At 39.1% G+C, this 15,418-nt stretch overlaps 1 protein-coding gene across 3 annotated transcripts in view; it reads left to right on the top strand.

The window, feature by feature from the left end:
* Dock10 (dedicator of cytokinesis 10) overlaps positions 1–15,418 on the top strand; it is a 199,647-nt gene that overhangs the window by 49,662 nt on the left and 134,567 nt on the right. For all 3 annotated transcript variants that reach the window (XM_090354914.1, XM_090354915.1, XM_090354916.1), the window contains exons 2-3: positions 762–881; positions 14,000–14,089. In XM_090354914.1, the coding sequence (XP_090211040.1) occupies positions 762–881; positions 14,000–14,089 (210 nt within the window). The remainder of the gene's footprint in view (positions 1–761; positions 882–13,999; positions 14,090–15,418) is intronic.

Here is a 15,418-nt window from a genome sequence, read left to right as displayed (position 1 = left end):
TTTGTTTAACATCCAAATTATATGGTGCCACGTCATGCTTGTTTCTAAAAGTCTTCTTCCACAAAAGAGCCCTCAAAAGTTCATTCTTTGCATTTGGTTTAGATATACCCATCATCAAAGGACTCAGGTTATATCCTGGGTTTTCTGTTGTGTAATATTCTGTTTCTAGGGCTCACTCTGTGAAGGATAGACAATCTGGAAGAAACATAGCAACCCTGTAGAAGTCTAGTCCCTTTTATCTCTGGTTTTGATTTGGCACTACAGCAACCTTCTCTGAAGGGAGTTGGGTCTTTAAGGTTTCCAGATTCATCTGTTTTCCCCATAGTGTATCCCTCATCACTGTGTTCAACTCTATCCGAGATTGGCTCTGCTTCTCTCTGTAGAGACAAAGAAGCTCAGAGGCAGGCAATTAATCCTGACACAGGATCCATGCTTCAGTGACACCCAAGACTACCTGGGATACTTTGGTTGCTAGTAGGGTGTTGTGAGGTTGAGAGGGACACCAGCAGCTTGGAAGCTGCAGAACAAACTGTGAATGGCTGGAGAGTGATATCTGGTCTTTCTGGATCTCGTCTCATTACTTCAGCTCTGGGGAAATTCATCGTGTAGACTTGGTCTCAAATGCTCAGCCTGTCTGTAATTGCTTCAGAAGGAGTGTGTTATCAAGCCCTAGAGACCACTGGCAATTGACCTTGAGGTAATATAGAGAAGTGAGGTGTTATGGGCAAGTGACTAACATCACACTTCTTCTTTTTCCATAGCAGGAAAAGCCTAGACTCCTTGAGCCTTTGGATTATGAAGCTGTCATTGAAGAACTTGAAAAGACCTATGGGAATGATCCCCTTCAGGATCTCCTGTTCTTCCCCAAGGATGATTTCTCAGTAAGTGTCCTTTACTCATTTGTAGGAGAGACCTGCAAATCGGGGCACCATCTTTCTTCACGACTTCTTTGCGCTCAATCCCTCTGTGGCTAGCCTACATTCCCCTTCTGCCCTTCTGCAGCAGCCATCGGTTTCAGGTTGTGTTTTATTCCAAGCCTCCCCAAGTTGGGAGAGGCAAGGATTAAGGAGATCGCAGCCACAGGGTCATGTTCCTGCCTGAGTCCTTGTTGCTAAGCTCTCTCTTCCCTGGATGCACAAAGCACTTCCTTCCAAAGCCCATTTCTTAACCTAAACTATCTTTGTTTTGTCAGTCCCGAGGCTTGAACTCAGGGCCTGAGCATTATATGTGGGCTTTCCTAGGGCTAGCACTCTACCACTTAAGCCACAGCCCCACTTCCAGATTTTTTTCTACATATGTGGTACCGAGGAATCAATCCCAGTCTTTGTGCATGAGAGGCAAGTACTCTACTACTAGGCCAAACTCCCAGCCTTAACCTTAACTTCTAAGCAACTCAAACCAACCAGTGGCAAAGACAGCAACCTATTATTAGCACAAATGAGATTTTAAAAATCACTCTGAATCGCAGTTGGCTTTTAGTAACAAAATGCTTACTTGAGAGCAAAGGAATGTAGACAGATTATCTCTATGGGATGATTTATGGTCTGATATATATCTAGTTGAAGACAATACACACTACTACCTAGAAAGATCCTGAAGGTAATAGGATGAATAGAAAGGAAATGCATTTTGGAAAAAAACCAATAGCATTATAGATGATGAAAACTGACGTGTCCCAACCATCCCATACTATAATCTGTAGTGATCTGAAACATTTTAAAAGGATTAGAAAATAACTATGCAGACATCACCATAAGCAGTTGACAATCTTTCTTGTTTTCTCCTAAACAGAAGGTAGTCTCGGCCATCCATCCTTTCTTCTTAATGTAGTTCCAACAGCAACTGAAGGCTGACCCATCAAATCAGTAGTTTGACAGGGAACTGGCACTTAGAACTGACATTTTACTCAAACAAACTCAAACTTCCAGTGGCTTTTTTGTAAAGGTCTTCTACCTTATGTTGGCATATATTGAAAACAATGTATCTCATACAAAAATTTCATTTCTGTGGGTGGATTAGGTCACTGGGGTTGAGTTGCAGGTACAAAGTCAAACCAGATTTTTGAAAAATCCACATCCTTATTTTCATTCTTCAGACAGAAGCTAAGCCTACCAAATGGACTTTCTGTAAAATGGCAGCAAAATGGGTGAACTTGGGAGAACTTTTTCTCATACCTCTGTCATTCAGAAATATGACAAATGAGGGCCGGGAGTTTGGCCTAGTGGTAAAGTGCTTTGCCTAGCATGCACGAAGGCTCAGGTGCAATTCCTTGGTACCACATACATAGAAAAAAGCCAGGCGTGGTGGTGTGGCTCAAGTGATAGAACTCTAGCCTTAAGAAAGCTCAAGGACAGTGCTCAGGCCCTGAGTTCAAGCTCCAGGACTGGAAATAAAAGAAATATGACAAATGATACTAACAAACCCCCCTTTCTAGCTCAGAAAGGAAATGGAGAATTGCTATATAAATATCGATACAAAAATTGAATTCAGATTTTGGTATCTACCAGGCTCATTGAACTTAAGTATCATCTTTGATTTTTGGCCTTCACTATTTTTATTGTTTTAATCATAAAAAACATTCTTTCTCTTTTTTTTTCAACTTGATCATTCTAATAAGCACAAAACACATTGAACCCTTTTATCTTGTGCCTACTTAAAACCCTTCTGTGGCTTCTACTAGCTTGAAAATGAAGTGAAAATGCCTTAGCATAACCTAAGACCTTCCCCAAGTCCTACTCCTTGCTCATTGCTTAAGGCTGTAGTTCTCTTCACCTGAAAGTTCCCAGCTCATTTTCCACAGGCCCCTTTACCCTCCTATGGAACAAAATGCTAGCTTGACACACCAATCTGTAATACACTCACCCCAATTTCCTTACTTTATTCATTCAGTCAGAATGTAATATACAACACTGAATGTTAGCAGTGTTCTAAGCTTGGAGATCTAATAGTGATTAGCTAATAAATTGCTTTGTTTGAAGCGCTCTGCCACTTAAATCTCAGCACTACTTCTGTCTTTTACTCTTTATGAGGCTCTGAGGAATCAAATCCAGGGCTTCATTCATGCTAGGCTAGCGCTCTACTACTCCCCCAAGTTTACCTTTTCATTGGAAGATTAAACAAATGAGTTGATATATTAATTCAAAAGGCCAGCTCTATGGAGAAAAATACCAATGTGATGAAAAATAAATATGCCTAAATGGTCACAGACACATCTCACCGGGTAACCATCACATTTGAAATTATCAACAAAGAGCAGCTTTGCTAAAGACTGGTAAAAAATAAAATTAAAAAAAACCGGGTGAGAATGAGGAACTTCATTCACATACTAAGTACAGCATAGGGACTGAGTCCCCGTCTTGGGCTTTCTCTTCTATTCCATGGCTCATCTTGGTTGAGTCATTTGAACTGAAGCAACTATCGGCATGTTTCTGAGAAGAACACCTCCCCCAGTGGAGGGAAAAGAAGCAGTTTTGAATACTTATCCTAAGGAGCTGGAAGCCTGAAAAGTCATAATCATTACTACAAAATCCTCTACTGGATTTTGATTATTGGAATCTTCAGGTTTAGGAAATGGCCTCCTTCTTCCTCTTTCCCTCTCTTTCTCCACACTTAAAATAGCTGGCATCAGAGGGAATGCTAAAAATAGCTTGAAAAATCACCATCAAAGCTCTTCATCTGGAAACTAAAACTGTAGCTCAAAAACACTTTTATTAGTAACCACAATAAAGAAGGAAAGAAGGAAAGGAAGGAAGGATGGAAGGAAGGAAGAAAGGAAGGAAGGAAGGAAGGAAGGAAGGAAGGAAGGAAGGAAGGAAGGAAGGAAGGAGAGGAAAGGAGGGAGGGAGGGAGGGAGGGGGGGAGAGAGAGAGACAGAACTGGTAAAGATCTCCTCCGAGCTGTTGGTAAACTGTCCCAGAACACTTTTAAACTGACAAATTAAAGAGAGTATTGACTTATATAAAATGTCGATTTGTTGGTTATATCTACCCCCCTTGTTCTTTCTTTTTCCTGCCTGTCCTACACTCTTTGGTCTGGCAAAGTAGGACCTAAGGTTAGCATGCTGCTGTTTTTGTGTGTCCCATGAGATACAGATTCTTTAAACGTGTTTAAGTAGTTGAAGAAAAAAATTCATAATAAGGGGGACTGATCTAGAATTCCAAGTTTAGCATCCAGAAGCAAAGTTATATCTATTTATTTTCCTGTTTCCTATGATGAAGAAACAGACCTGTAACAAGTCCTAGCATTTAAGAGGGAGATACCAGGTTTTTTTTTTGCCAGTCCTGGGCTTGAGCTCAAGGCCTGAGCACTGTCCTTGGACTTTCTCAAGGCTAGAGCTCTACCACTTGAGCCTCAGCACCACTTCTGGCTTTTTTCTATATATGTGGTACCGAGGAATCGAACCCGGGTCTTCGTGCATGCTAGGCAAGAACTCAACCACTAGGCCAAACTCCCAGCCCCGAGATACCAGTTTTTAAATACTTATTCTCTGATTCTGTTCAGGAAAAGCTGGCTAATCGCACAGTAGAGCTGTATTTATAGAGGGAAGGTGTGGGATTTGTTTCACCATCTTTGTGAATTATAAGATACTGCTCTAACTTTTCTAACATTAAATGCTGTCAGAGCTTAGAGGTAGCTTACCCAAAGCAACCTGCCTGCTATGCACTCAGCACATATATACTTTCCTTGGTTCCTGCATCACTCAGGCAGGGGAAGTGACATCAGAATGACCAGGACTATCCTAAGAACCTTCAGGAGTTAAAAGAACTTCCCTACACTTGCCACCAGTGGGAATCCAGCTTCTGCTCTCCAGATTGGAGGATCCAGCCCACTGCCATGTTTCCATAATTCCAAGCACCCACATGTACTGCAGAAATGATTCATTACTTCGTTTGTTTAATCAATATTTATTCAGCACCCACAAGGTTCTGAATATAGAACAGCACTTCTTAGACAAGTAAAAGAATGAGGCTGAGGAGGAAATGGAGAGAGCCTTGCACTTCAGAGGCTTGTGCCCTAATATGGATGAGGAGTACAGTTGAGGAAGTTGCTGTGGTTAAGAGACACCAAGGAACAAGAGCTGTATCTGCCAATCAGTGCACCCAAAAGGAGATGCCTATTTGCCAAGGTAGTATTCTCCTACTACATATATTAGAAATTCACTCTACCCACTTGGCTAGTCCATTCTCCCATGACCATTTCTTGCCTAGACTTCCCCAGCTTTCTCTCTGGTCTTCCAGCTTTCTCCTTTGTTCTGCTTTGATTCAGTCCACCAAAGAAGCTTTTAGAAACACAGATCAAATAATGTAATGCTTCTGGTTAAAACCTTTAGGGGTCAAATCCAGGCTCTTCACTATTGTCCTGCTGTATCACATAGCATACCTGCAGTGTTCTGTTCCTGCACTTGCCAAACTTGTCGCCTTTGTAGGGCCTATTCTCACATGTCCAGTTCCTGGGCTCCATACATGACTCAGTTCAGATGTCATCTCTTCAAAGAAGCAGTCCTGTCTTCTAAACTGCTCATTTCCACCCTGAGTTATTACTGCCTCACTCCGAATGCATTTTATTTTTTGCCAGTCCTGAGGCTTGAACTCAAGGCTGTGGCACTGACCTTGAGTTTTCTCAAGGCTAGTATTCTGCCACTTGAGACACAGTACCACCTCCAGCTTTTTCTGTGTGTGTGGCTTTGTGCTTATTAGGCAGCCACTCTACCTCTAGGCCATGCTCCAAGCCTCCTGAGTGATCTCTTGATACCACTGGTTACTTGTGGAAAGACCTGTTTGTTTTTTCACTCAGGTATCACTGTGGGACATTTTTGTTCTTTGGATTTTTTTTTTAATTTTTAACACTAGATTATCTCCTCCATCAAGATTGAGATGTCATCAGGTTGATCATTGTTAGATGGCAGTATCTAATGTATTACTTGGCACAAAGCAGATACAAAATTAGTATTTACTTGGTGAATTTTCTTTTTGAAACCCAAAGGTTATAATTTTCAGACATGACTTTGTGCACCTTGATGAAGCAAAGATCATTCTGAAATGTAATTCATGAGGAAAAAAACAAGAATGAAATAATTGGCTTTGCTTGGAGCTAAGAAACTCATTATCTGTGATTGTGCTGGTACAATTCATCTTATAAGGTAAAAATAAAACAGCATTAAGAACCCCATCCCTTCTTCCAAATGCTCATTTTATCTAGTAGAGTACCTAGCACATTGCTGATATCAATCAGGGTTACCTTCCCTCCACTGACATTAATGTATAGCTTTCATTTATTTGCTTTCTGTTACTTGTTTTCTTTCGTTACTTTTCAGTAATTAGGCAAAGGAGAGTACAATCCATATGTGAATATCATGAGCATTCAATGGAGATTGGCAAACATTGAATATAGAATATCTTCTTAGTTAAAGACCTGATAGAGTGTTTTCCTTTTTCTTGATATTCCAGGTGGAGACTCTTGCATTGTACTGATTTTAACAAATGTGCATGTATTAACTTGTGCAATCCAGAAACGATCATATTTGCTACTCTTGTTCTCATCTTTTCTATTTGGAAGCTGGTAGTGAGGGAAATGGACCAGAAAATAAAGCAATGAGTCATCACCATGTGACTCAGTCAGTGAGGAAGGTTAGGAAGAATAAGAGCTGAGGGAACAGTTTCAAGGACACAATGAATCACATTCTTAAATAATTCACCTTAAGAACAAGCTAGTAAAAAAAGATAGCAGAACACAATGTGAGAAAGGCAGAACTGCATTTCTTGATAAGCCAGAGATTCAAAGAGTCTGAGTTAGAATCATTTCTGAAAGTTACAAAACCTTCAATAGGAAAGTTCACAGGTCTGAATGCCGAGAATACCAAGAGTACTGTTTTGCAGTACCACCCACACTACATTGAATTTTTAAAAATTTATAATTTTTAATTGTGATTAATAGAAGGGTTACATTATATTCACCAGATAGAAGGTGCATTACTTCACAAGCATTGATACCCTTTCTCATGACATGGTCCCCATTTCCCTCCCACCCTCCCCCGGCTCATCTTGATTTCCCCCTTTCCTATCCAATTTCAAATAATCAATTAAGCACACATAAAATATATCAGATAATAAGGTGAAATATTGTAATAATATGACATAACCAAGGGATGGCAAAAGAGATGAGCGATAACATCATACATTAAGGACAACAGTCACTCATTATATGGCTTTTGTTTCCTTATCCTGGAGGTCCTTACATTTAGTGTCATACTATTTGGCCTAATGTATCTAGGTTTTGTTCTATTGTAAAGCTCTGCTAGGAGAGCCCAAGGTTTCTACTGATTATGACAAATGAGGGAAACCATTGAGCCTATGTTCCTTTGAGTCTGGCTTACTTCGCTTAATATGACTTTTTCTAAGTCTTTCCATTTCCTTACAAATGGGGTGATGTCATTCTTTCTGACAGCAGCATAGAATTCCATTGTGTATAAATACCACATCTTGTTGATCCACTCAACTGAGGGAAAAAAATAATTCTTTTATTTGAGTATAGCCTCATGAATCATCTTTGGTGAGCTACACATCTTTATCAAGATACCTATATATAATATACACCAGTAAAAACATAATGCTTATAGCTCAACAGCTGAACTATCAACACTGAGCAAGACATTTTAAAGTCAGACCTCTGAAAGAGCCTGTCAAGGGAGCTACATTCTCCTTAAGAGCAATCTTCCTAGCAAACCAGCACAAAGGACTCTCACATTCATCCTCCCATTGTCACTGGCTGACTCATTCAATCTGAGTGAATGGCAGATTTCATAGGAAACCAAGGGCTTGCTCTTTTCCTAGTAGATTTTCAGCTATTAAAAGTAACAGGCGTTAGGGGACTTCCAGATTCAACCGCATGGCTCACTGGAGGAGAGGAAGCAGAATGGTTAGCATGTTTGAAGTGTTAAAGCCATGAGTTTTTGATGTTTGTTTGAGCCATAGCTTCACATTGTATTGGAATTTCCATTCTTTTACATCTGTGGATTTGAGTCTGGAAAGCAAACTTTCAACAGCTCATAATGTTTATGCAAGATCACTGTAATTGCAATTCAAAAGCTAAGTAATAGTCATTAAAAATTAAATTCCAAGTCATAATAATTCTCTCATTTGCAAACAAATAAAGCAAAGATGTAGACAGGTTCTTGGCCAAGGAACACCTGTGAGGATGAAAAGCAAACACAAATACCTTGAATCTGACTCCTCATTTCTTTCTCAACAGCAGGGTGTGGACTAGAGGCTTCATAGAAAAATAAGGGCACTACTTAGAGGTAGTGTCAACTCCTCTGGGTCCCACAGTAAGTGATGGTTTTGGGTAGTGCAGCAAAGCAGTTCTAGTTGCTTGTTTCACTTCAGTGCAAAGATGTGGAGGTTATTTAGAGCTTGATACACTAAAGTGTGTGCCCAGACAAAGACTTGGGCATGGAATTCACCCAAGCATAGGTCTAAAAGGTCCATCACCTGATAAATAGATAACCAAAATATGGTGCATACATGTATGGCACAGATATTGTTATTCCATCATAAAAAGGAATGAATTATTCCATATAGGCTTCAACTTGGCTAAACCTTAAATATATTATGCTAGGTGAAAGAAGCCAGTTAAATATAGTTTGATTCTACTTGTAGGAAATGTCCAGAATAGGAAATCTATAGAGACAGAAAGCAGTGTTTGCTTGGGGCAGAGGAGAAAGGGGGGAAATGCTTTAGTGAACACAAGTGGACATGGAGTTTCTTTGATGGCTGATAGGAAAGTATTACAAATTAAATAGTGATGAGGATTCCACAACTGTGACTATGCTGGAAACACATTGAAATGTGTACTTTAAACTAGTGTCTTTTATTCTGGTTCTATTTCAAAATTCTATGTTTTTAAGTTTTCATTTTAAATAAGGTGGTTTATCAAGAGCTATGTCAGTACTCAAGGACTTCTTTACAAAAATTAAAACATACCAAAGGAACCATAAGGAATATGGCAAAACTTGCTTTATGAATTTTATATTTTATTTCCAAAACAGATTTCTTGTAGTTTGCTCATACAGAACAAAAACCTCATAGAAAAGTAGTCAGCAGCATAGCTTTGGAATCTAAAATGTTCTATGGCTAAACTCTTATATTCATATATATGACAGGGAGTAAATGTAGAAAAAAAGAAATGCAAATGGCATAAACCAAAGCTTTTGAAAAGGAACAGACGCTAAGGTGCTGGTAGCTCACAAGTCTAGTCCTAGCTACACTGAAGGCTCAGATCGGAGGCAGGAAAGTCTATGAGAATATTATCTCCAGTTAATCATAGAAAAAGCCAGAAGTGAATCTTAGGGAAAGCACATAGGCCCAGAGTTCGAGCCCAGGACCAGCAAAAAAGAAAAAAGAAAAGAAAAGATAAAAATAAGTCAAAAGAGCAAATACCTAAGTGAAACCTGAGCTGTGAAGAAAAGGAAGGGATTGTCCGAAAGGTGTGGGAGAAAGAGCCTTGGCAGGCCTAGGCTTAAGGTAAAAAGGGGAATGTGGCCAGGCATATTGAAAGAGCCAAAGGGTCCTGTATGATGGACAAGGCCATTGTCTTAGCTCCATCTCCACAGGTGTCACTCTCCAGATAGGCCCCTTCCGTTGACCTTTCCAGTGCTCAAACCACAGCTCTGAGTTCTTACCAAGGACCCATACTAGTATATCTTTGTTTCTGTGCATGCTCACCGTTTTATGTATGTAGACAGTACAGTGGTCACATGTTAATCAAAAAATTAATGTTTAAAGAAATAGAAATGCTAAAACCCTGATGTCTATGTACTTCATCCTTATATCACATTATCCTACTATACCTTATAAATTTTTATAGTTAAAACAACTACTAATTTTTTGTGACAAGAGAATATCTCCTTTAGAGATGTTGATATATATCTTGGAGCCTAGAAAGTGAGTCAAAAAATTAGAGGTAGTTCACTGGTCTAAGCATTAAAAAAAAAAAACCTTTGAACTTCTTCCTTAAGTATGTAAATACTTGTTCTATACTGAAATATTATCACAGCTAAGTCTCTTGCTTGACTTGGCTCAGTTATGGACAACAGCTGGTTCTATATTTTCCTTTCTTTTCAGTAAAATAAGAAGGGACATTATAGGAGAATGAAGATGTTCAAGATATTCTCACCTAGTCAAAACACCGCGGTATTCCTCTTCTGAATGTGACCATAGGAATGCTTTTCTGAGCAACTGACATAATGGGTCCTTTCTAAACAAATAAGCATCAGGGTCAATGAACATCACGCTTTAGATAAATGTGTAGGCCAGAATTTATCACGGAGTATGTAGTAAGCTCCCCATGTGAGGATGTTGACTTTTCAGACCTCATTGATAACCCAGAAAGTCATGATTTCTGACTTGGGTTTTGAACAGCTAGACCCATAATACTGCCAGAGGAAGCTTTCTCAGCCTCTATGAAAGGGAAAAAAAAACATCTCAGACTTTGACAGTGGCCTTTGACCAATTGAGAGATGGCCTTAGAAGTGCTTAGATGGAAGCCTTCTGTTGTCGTTGGATCCAGCAGAATGGTTGCTACGGCAAACCCGACTACCCAGTGAGACATAGAGGGAACCAGAAAGTGACAGGACTGCAGCTGAAGGTGTCTGAATATCTATCAAACAGCAGCCTGCAGGCATCAATTCGTGAAGGTTTTTGTTTGCAAACACCCAAATCTTTGCACAATAAGCTCCTTATAAAACTTTCCACCAAAAGAGAAGTTTGATCAACTGCCAGTAGAGTCTCAGATCCGTTTCATGCTAGTGAACTGTACTCATGGTTGAGCTGAGGTTTATAAAAGAGAACAGGAAGTCTGTTGTGGCCAAGACAATTTGTAGTGGGCTGAAAGCATCTATTTCTCAGAAAAGAAATTCTTCGTAACCATATTAATAACCTTTACGAATGTGATTCTTTATGCTAATTATTTGATCAGTTTATTTTTGCTTCCCCACAGAGAGATGCCAAAGAAAACAGAAATAAGCAGAAAAGTACCACAGGTTTTAAAGCTGTAACTTTATAAAAATCTTTTGTTTTTTTAAAAAAAACAAATGTTCCATTAACATAAAAAAATCATGACTGAAATAAGTAACATATGATAGGCATGCATACCATAAAAGAAGCAACTTGAAGGAAGAAATTCAGAAAAACTTGGAAAGACTCAACAAAATTTAACTGAGCTCCATCATGCTAATGTTCAGGATAAAGCCACATTTCAGTCCATCTAAGTGTCACACACTTGTTCCCTATGTCTGTCCTTAGTTTGGAATCTTTCAAACCCTCCTCTTCCACTGCCATGAAATACTGGGGAGTGCTCAGCAACACAGAGAGCTTGGCACAGCTGGTTTAAGGCTGAGCACTCATCTTTCTACTCGTTGCATCCATAGCCCAGTTTTCTCATTGTTTTTTAGTCTCTAACCGTGTTAGTCACAGGACAGTCTTCCTCTTTCATAAAGTGAACCCAGCACTTCCCAAAATGTCTATGCATGCATATACACACGTGATGCACATTCATGTATCACATGCTTTCAGACATATCTACATGTTAATACACATGTCACATGCCTGGATGATTTAGACTGCACACATAGACACATAGACATGCATACACACACTTATGTAGGATCACACACTCAACCCAAACACACACCTAAAACACATGGGCATTTATAACATTACGCTTTCTCACACATGCGCACTCAGTCATACTGGCCCTCTTACATACCACGAACAAACATGTTCACATAGTTGCACAGTCTCACACTAACCACATATATGTATACTCATACATACCAAAAAAACACTTCAAAAGAAAATCAGTTAAGCACCCAACATGGCACTGAGCTTCTAACAAGGACAACTGACCAAGATGTGTGCTGTCATAGAGTTTGTATGAGGAGGAAAGGACAGAAAAATACAAGTTTGGGGTTGGAAGTGATGGAATGCCAATTGCCACGTGACTCGTGGTAGAGCTGTAGGCAACAGGTGTGAAATCAGAAGCCGAAAATCCCTTCACCTATACCATACCCATTTCCAAAGTGCACAATGGGCCTTGAGATTCTCTTCTGTTCCACCCATTAATCTTTATTAACTGTAACTGGACTCATTTAAAAGAACCTTGTCTTGAGCTTTCTGAAGGTTTTGTGATGTGGGCTTATGATGGGTATTCTGAATGTTATGCAGATTTTGGGATGCTGATGGCTGGTGATGCAAACTCACTGCTTTAGGCAAAAGCAAACTTCATTCTAGCTTGATGGAACTGAAGACACATAAAGAGGAAAGAAACACAGTCAAGGATATAGGAGAATGATGAACCCTTATATCTACTCTTGTGGAAGTATATCTCAGTGGAACCATTATCTTAGCCTGCAGCTCAGATATCTACACAGCTGTGTTTATTATGGCATAATTCAAAATAAACATCTTACAGGATTACCTTAAGAGCCACCAACTAATAGATGGATTTAAGCACAATATGAGGTATTAGTCAGCCCTAAAAGAGAATTAAACTACATCATTTGCAGAGAAATGGGTAGAACTGGAAATCTTCATGTTAAATAAAAGACAAATAATGTTGTCTCATATTCAGTATCTTTAAAAACAAAATGTAATTATGAAAGGGTGACTACTCAGGAAGTTATAAGCAAGCAAGGAAACGGTAATGGGAGCCTGTGAATATGAGTGATGTGTATTGTATGACATCTATGATGTATGAAAACCTCACACAAAAACCCATTATGTTTATTTTTTGCTTAGATCAACCTATAACATGATTACATTGGACCTGTATTCTACCACTAGAGCCACATTGTCAGTCTTTTATTTTGTATCTTGTTAACTTTGTCAGCCAGGCCAGCTTCTGACATTCCTTCTGTGTCCACCTCTCAAGTAGCTGAGATTCCAGTTATATGCTACCACAATAGTTTCATTTTGTACAATTAAAGAAAAAAAAAGATTGGAGATGTAGCTTTAGTGATAGAGTACTTGCCTAGCAAATGTGAGGCCTTACACTTAAACCCCAAATAACCATGTGAAGTATTAATAAATCACTAATTAATTTTTAAAAGAAAGAACCAACAAAATTGTATTCTACAGATCTCAAGAGGTACTTTATACATCCCTTTATGTTCATCTAGGAGAATGTTATTGGGAAAACAGTTTGCTTATTTCAGGAAAACTAGCATTAAAAATGAGTTATGAGTTATGCTGTTAGGGTCCCAATTTATTGAACATTTTTTTATCCCCAACTGTGACCACACACACACACACACACACACACACACACACACACACACACACACACCTTGATAAGGAGATACTGACAATCAGATCAACTAACATTACTTTTGTTATGTTGGCCCTCATTTCACATTTAGCTTAGCAAGAATAGCAGCATTGATTTTAATAAAGGATTCCAGGTCCTAATCATATGAAAATACTCATATGAGAAAATGGAACCAGATAATTTGAGGGGATGGATAGGATCGGGAGAGATCGGGAAAGATGCTTAAAAAGGGGTGAGAATGATCAAGTTACACTGTACTCACAAATCGACATTACCAGCAGCCCTGATAAGACAGTTGTAACTACAAATAAAGCTAGTAGTGTGCATGGAAAGGTATCCTCCAATCTTGTTTGTAAAGATTAAATCAGTAAGAATAAAAATTTCCCTATCTTGTATGTGTATAGGCCAATTCATGGCCTTGCACTGTTATGTGGCGTTTTTGCTCAAGAATGGTGCTCTACTACTTGAGCCACAGCTCCACTTCCAACTGAAGGTAAATATCTCACAAACTTCTGCCTGGGCTGGTTTCAAAACTGAGATCCTCAGACTTCAGCCTTCTGAGTAGCTAGGATGACAGACATGAGCCACAAGATTGAAGACAGCTACCTCTTGCTTTTTTAGTATACTAGTGTGCTCTGTACTTTTCAGTCATCTTAATGCTTCCCATTTTTCCTCTCAGACAGCCACAGTTTCTTGGGATATCCGAACATTGTACTCCACAGTCCCTGAAGACGCAGAGCAGAGAGCAGAAAACTTGCTGGTGAAAGAGGTTAGTGAAATGTTAGCTTGTAAAATATTTGCTTTTCCCCAGGCCTCCAAGTAGAATTTGCTGCTATTATTGTCCCCCATCTCATGATGAAATTCTAGGGCTCTGAGGCATTATTGTCCCTCAGCCTTCATCACTGTAGGTGACTTTCCAACAGCCTGTCAGTCACTCTTCACTATAACGTCACTCTTCTATAACTGGTCATGTTTGAGATTTTGCAGAGTTTTTTACTTGGGCTGCCATTCAGTCCTCCAAGTTTCTTTTCTTTCTTTATTTCCATTATATATATGTATATATTTTTTTATAAAGGTGATGTCACATAAGTCAGATAATGAGTATATTTCTTTTTGGACACTTCATCTCTGTCCTCATTTTCTCCCAGTTTTTCCCCCATGATTCTCCTCCTCTACAAGTTTTCAACATAGTGTCTAGTGAATAAAAATGTAGATTTTTAAAACAAGTTATATAAATTGAACGGAAACTTTTTAAACCAATTTTATTGAGATGTTGTGCAAAGGAACTACCATCTCATGAGATAGGTAATGAGTATGTTTCATTTTTTGGACAATGCCACACTTTCCTTTGCTTATCCCCATGTTTCCCCTCCCCTCCATGTCCACAAGGTAGATCATTATTCCACACAGTGAATGCCATGCCTGCATTTGTTCATCCTTCTTCCCTCCCTTTCTGCATCATTTTAACTCCATAAATGAAAAGAAAAAAAAACAGGAAAAATGAACACTACCATCATCACAAATAGCAGTAACAACAATGATAACAACAAAAGACATAGTTCAATTTCCTGGGGTTCATTTCAATAAACAGCATTTTAAATGTTCAGAGAAGTTACACCTTTTTGTCTCTCCCCATAGGGTAACCTCCTTTAATCTGACTCTGTGTGTGTGTGTGTGTGTGTGTGTGTGTGTGTGTGTGTGTGTGTGTGTATGCCTTCGAGTCCTGTAGAGGTTATCTCTTCCAGTTGTATAGTTGTATTTAGTCCCAGCATCCACACATCGGAGAAAATATGGTCTGTTTGTCTCTCTGAGCTTGGCTGACCTTAGCATGATTTGTTCTAGGTCCATCCTTTTGAAGGGAAACATTTTTAAGGGCAATGTTGGTGGGATAGGGAATGGGGCAGATTTAACCAAGTAAAACTTTTAATTGGATAGGCATCTCAAAACAAGGAAATGGAACTAGAAAAGAGTCAAACACTAGTAGGCATGGAAATAAAATGTAAACAGAAGTAATTCTCTTTAAGCCTGGTGCCAGTTGCTCCTATCTGTAGTCCTAGCTATTCTAGAAGCTTGGATCAAAGGATGGTAGTTTAAACCC

Source organism: Megascapheus bottae, chromosome 21, assembly GCF_031878675.1.
Source record: "Megascapheus bottae isolate mThoBot1 chromosome 21, mThoBot2.hap1, whole genome shotgun sequence".
Taxonomy (NCBI): Eukaryota; Metazoa; Chordata; class Mammalia; order Rodentia; family Geomyidae; genus Megascapheus; species Megascapheus bottae.
Note: the sequence above shows the minus strand (reverse complement) of the source record. Positions and strands in the feature narration are given on the sequence as shown.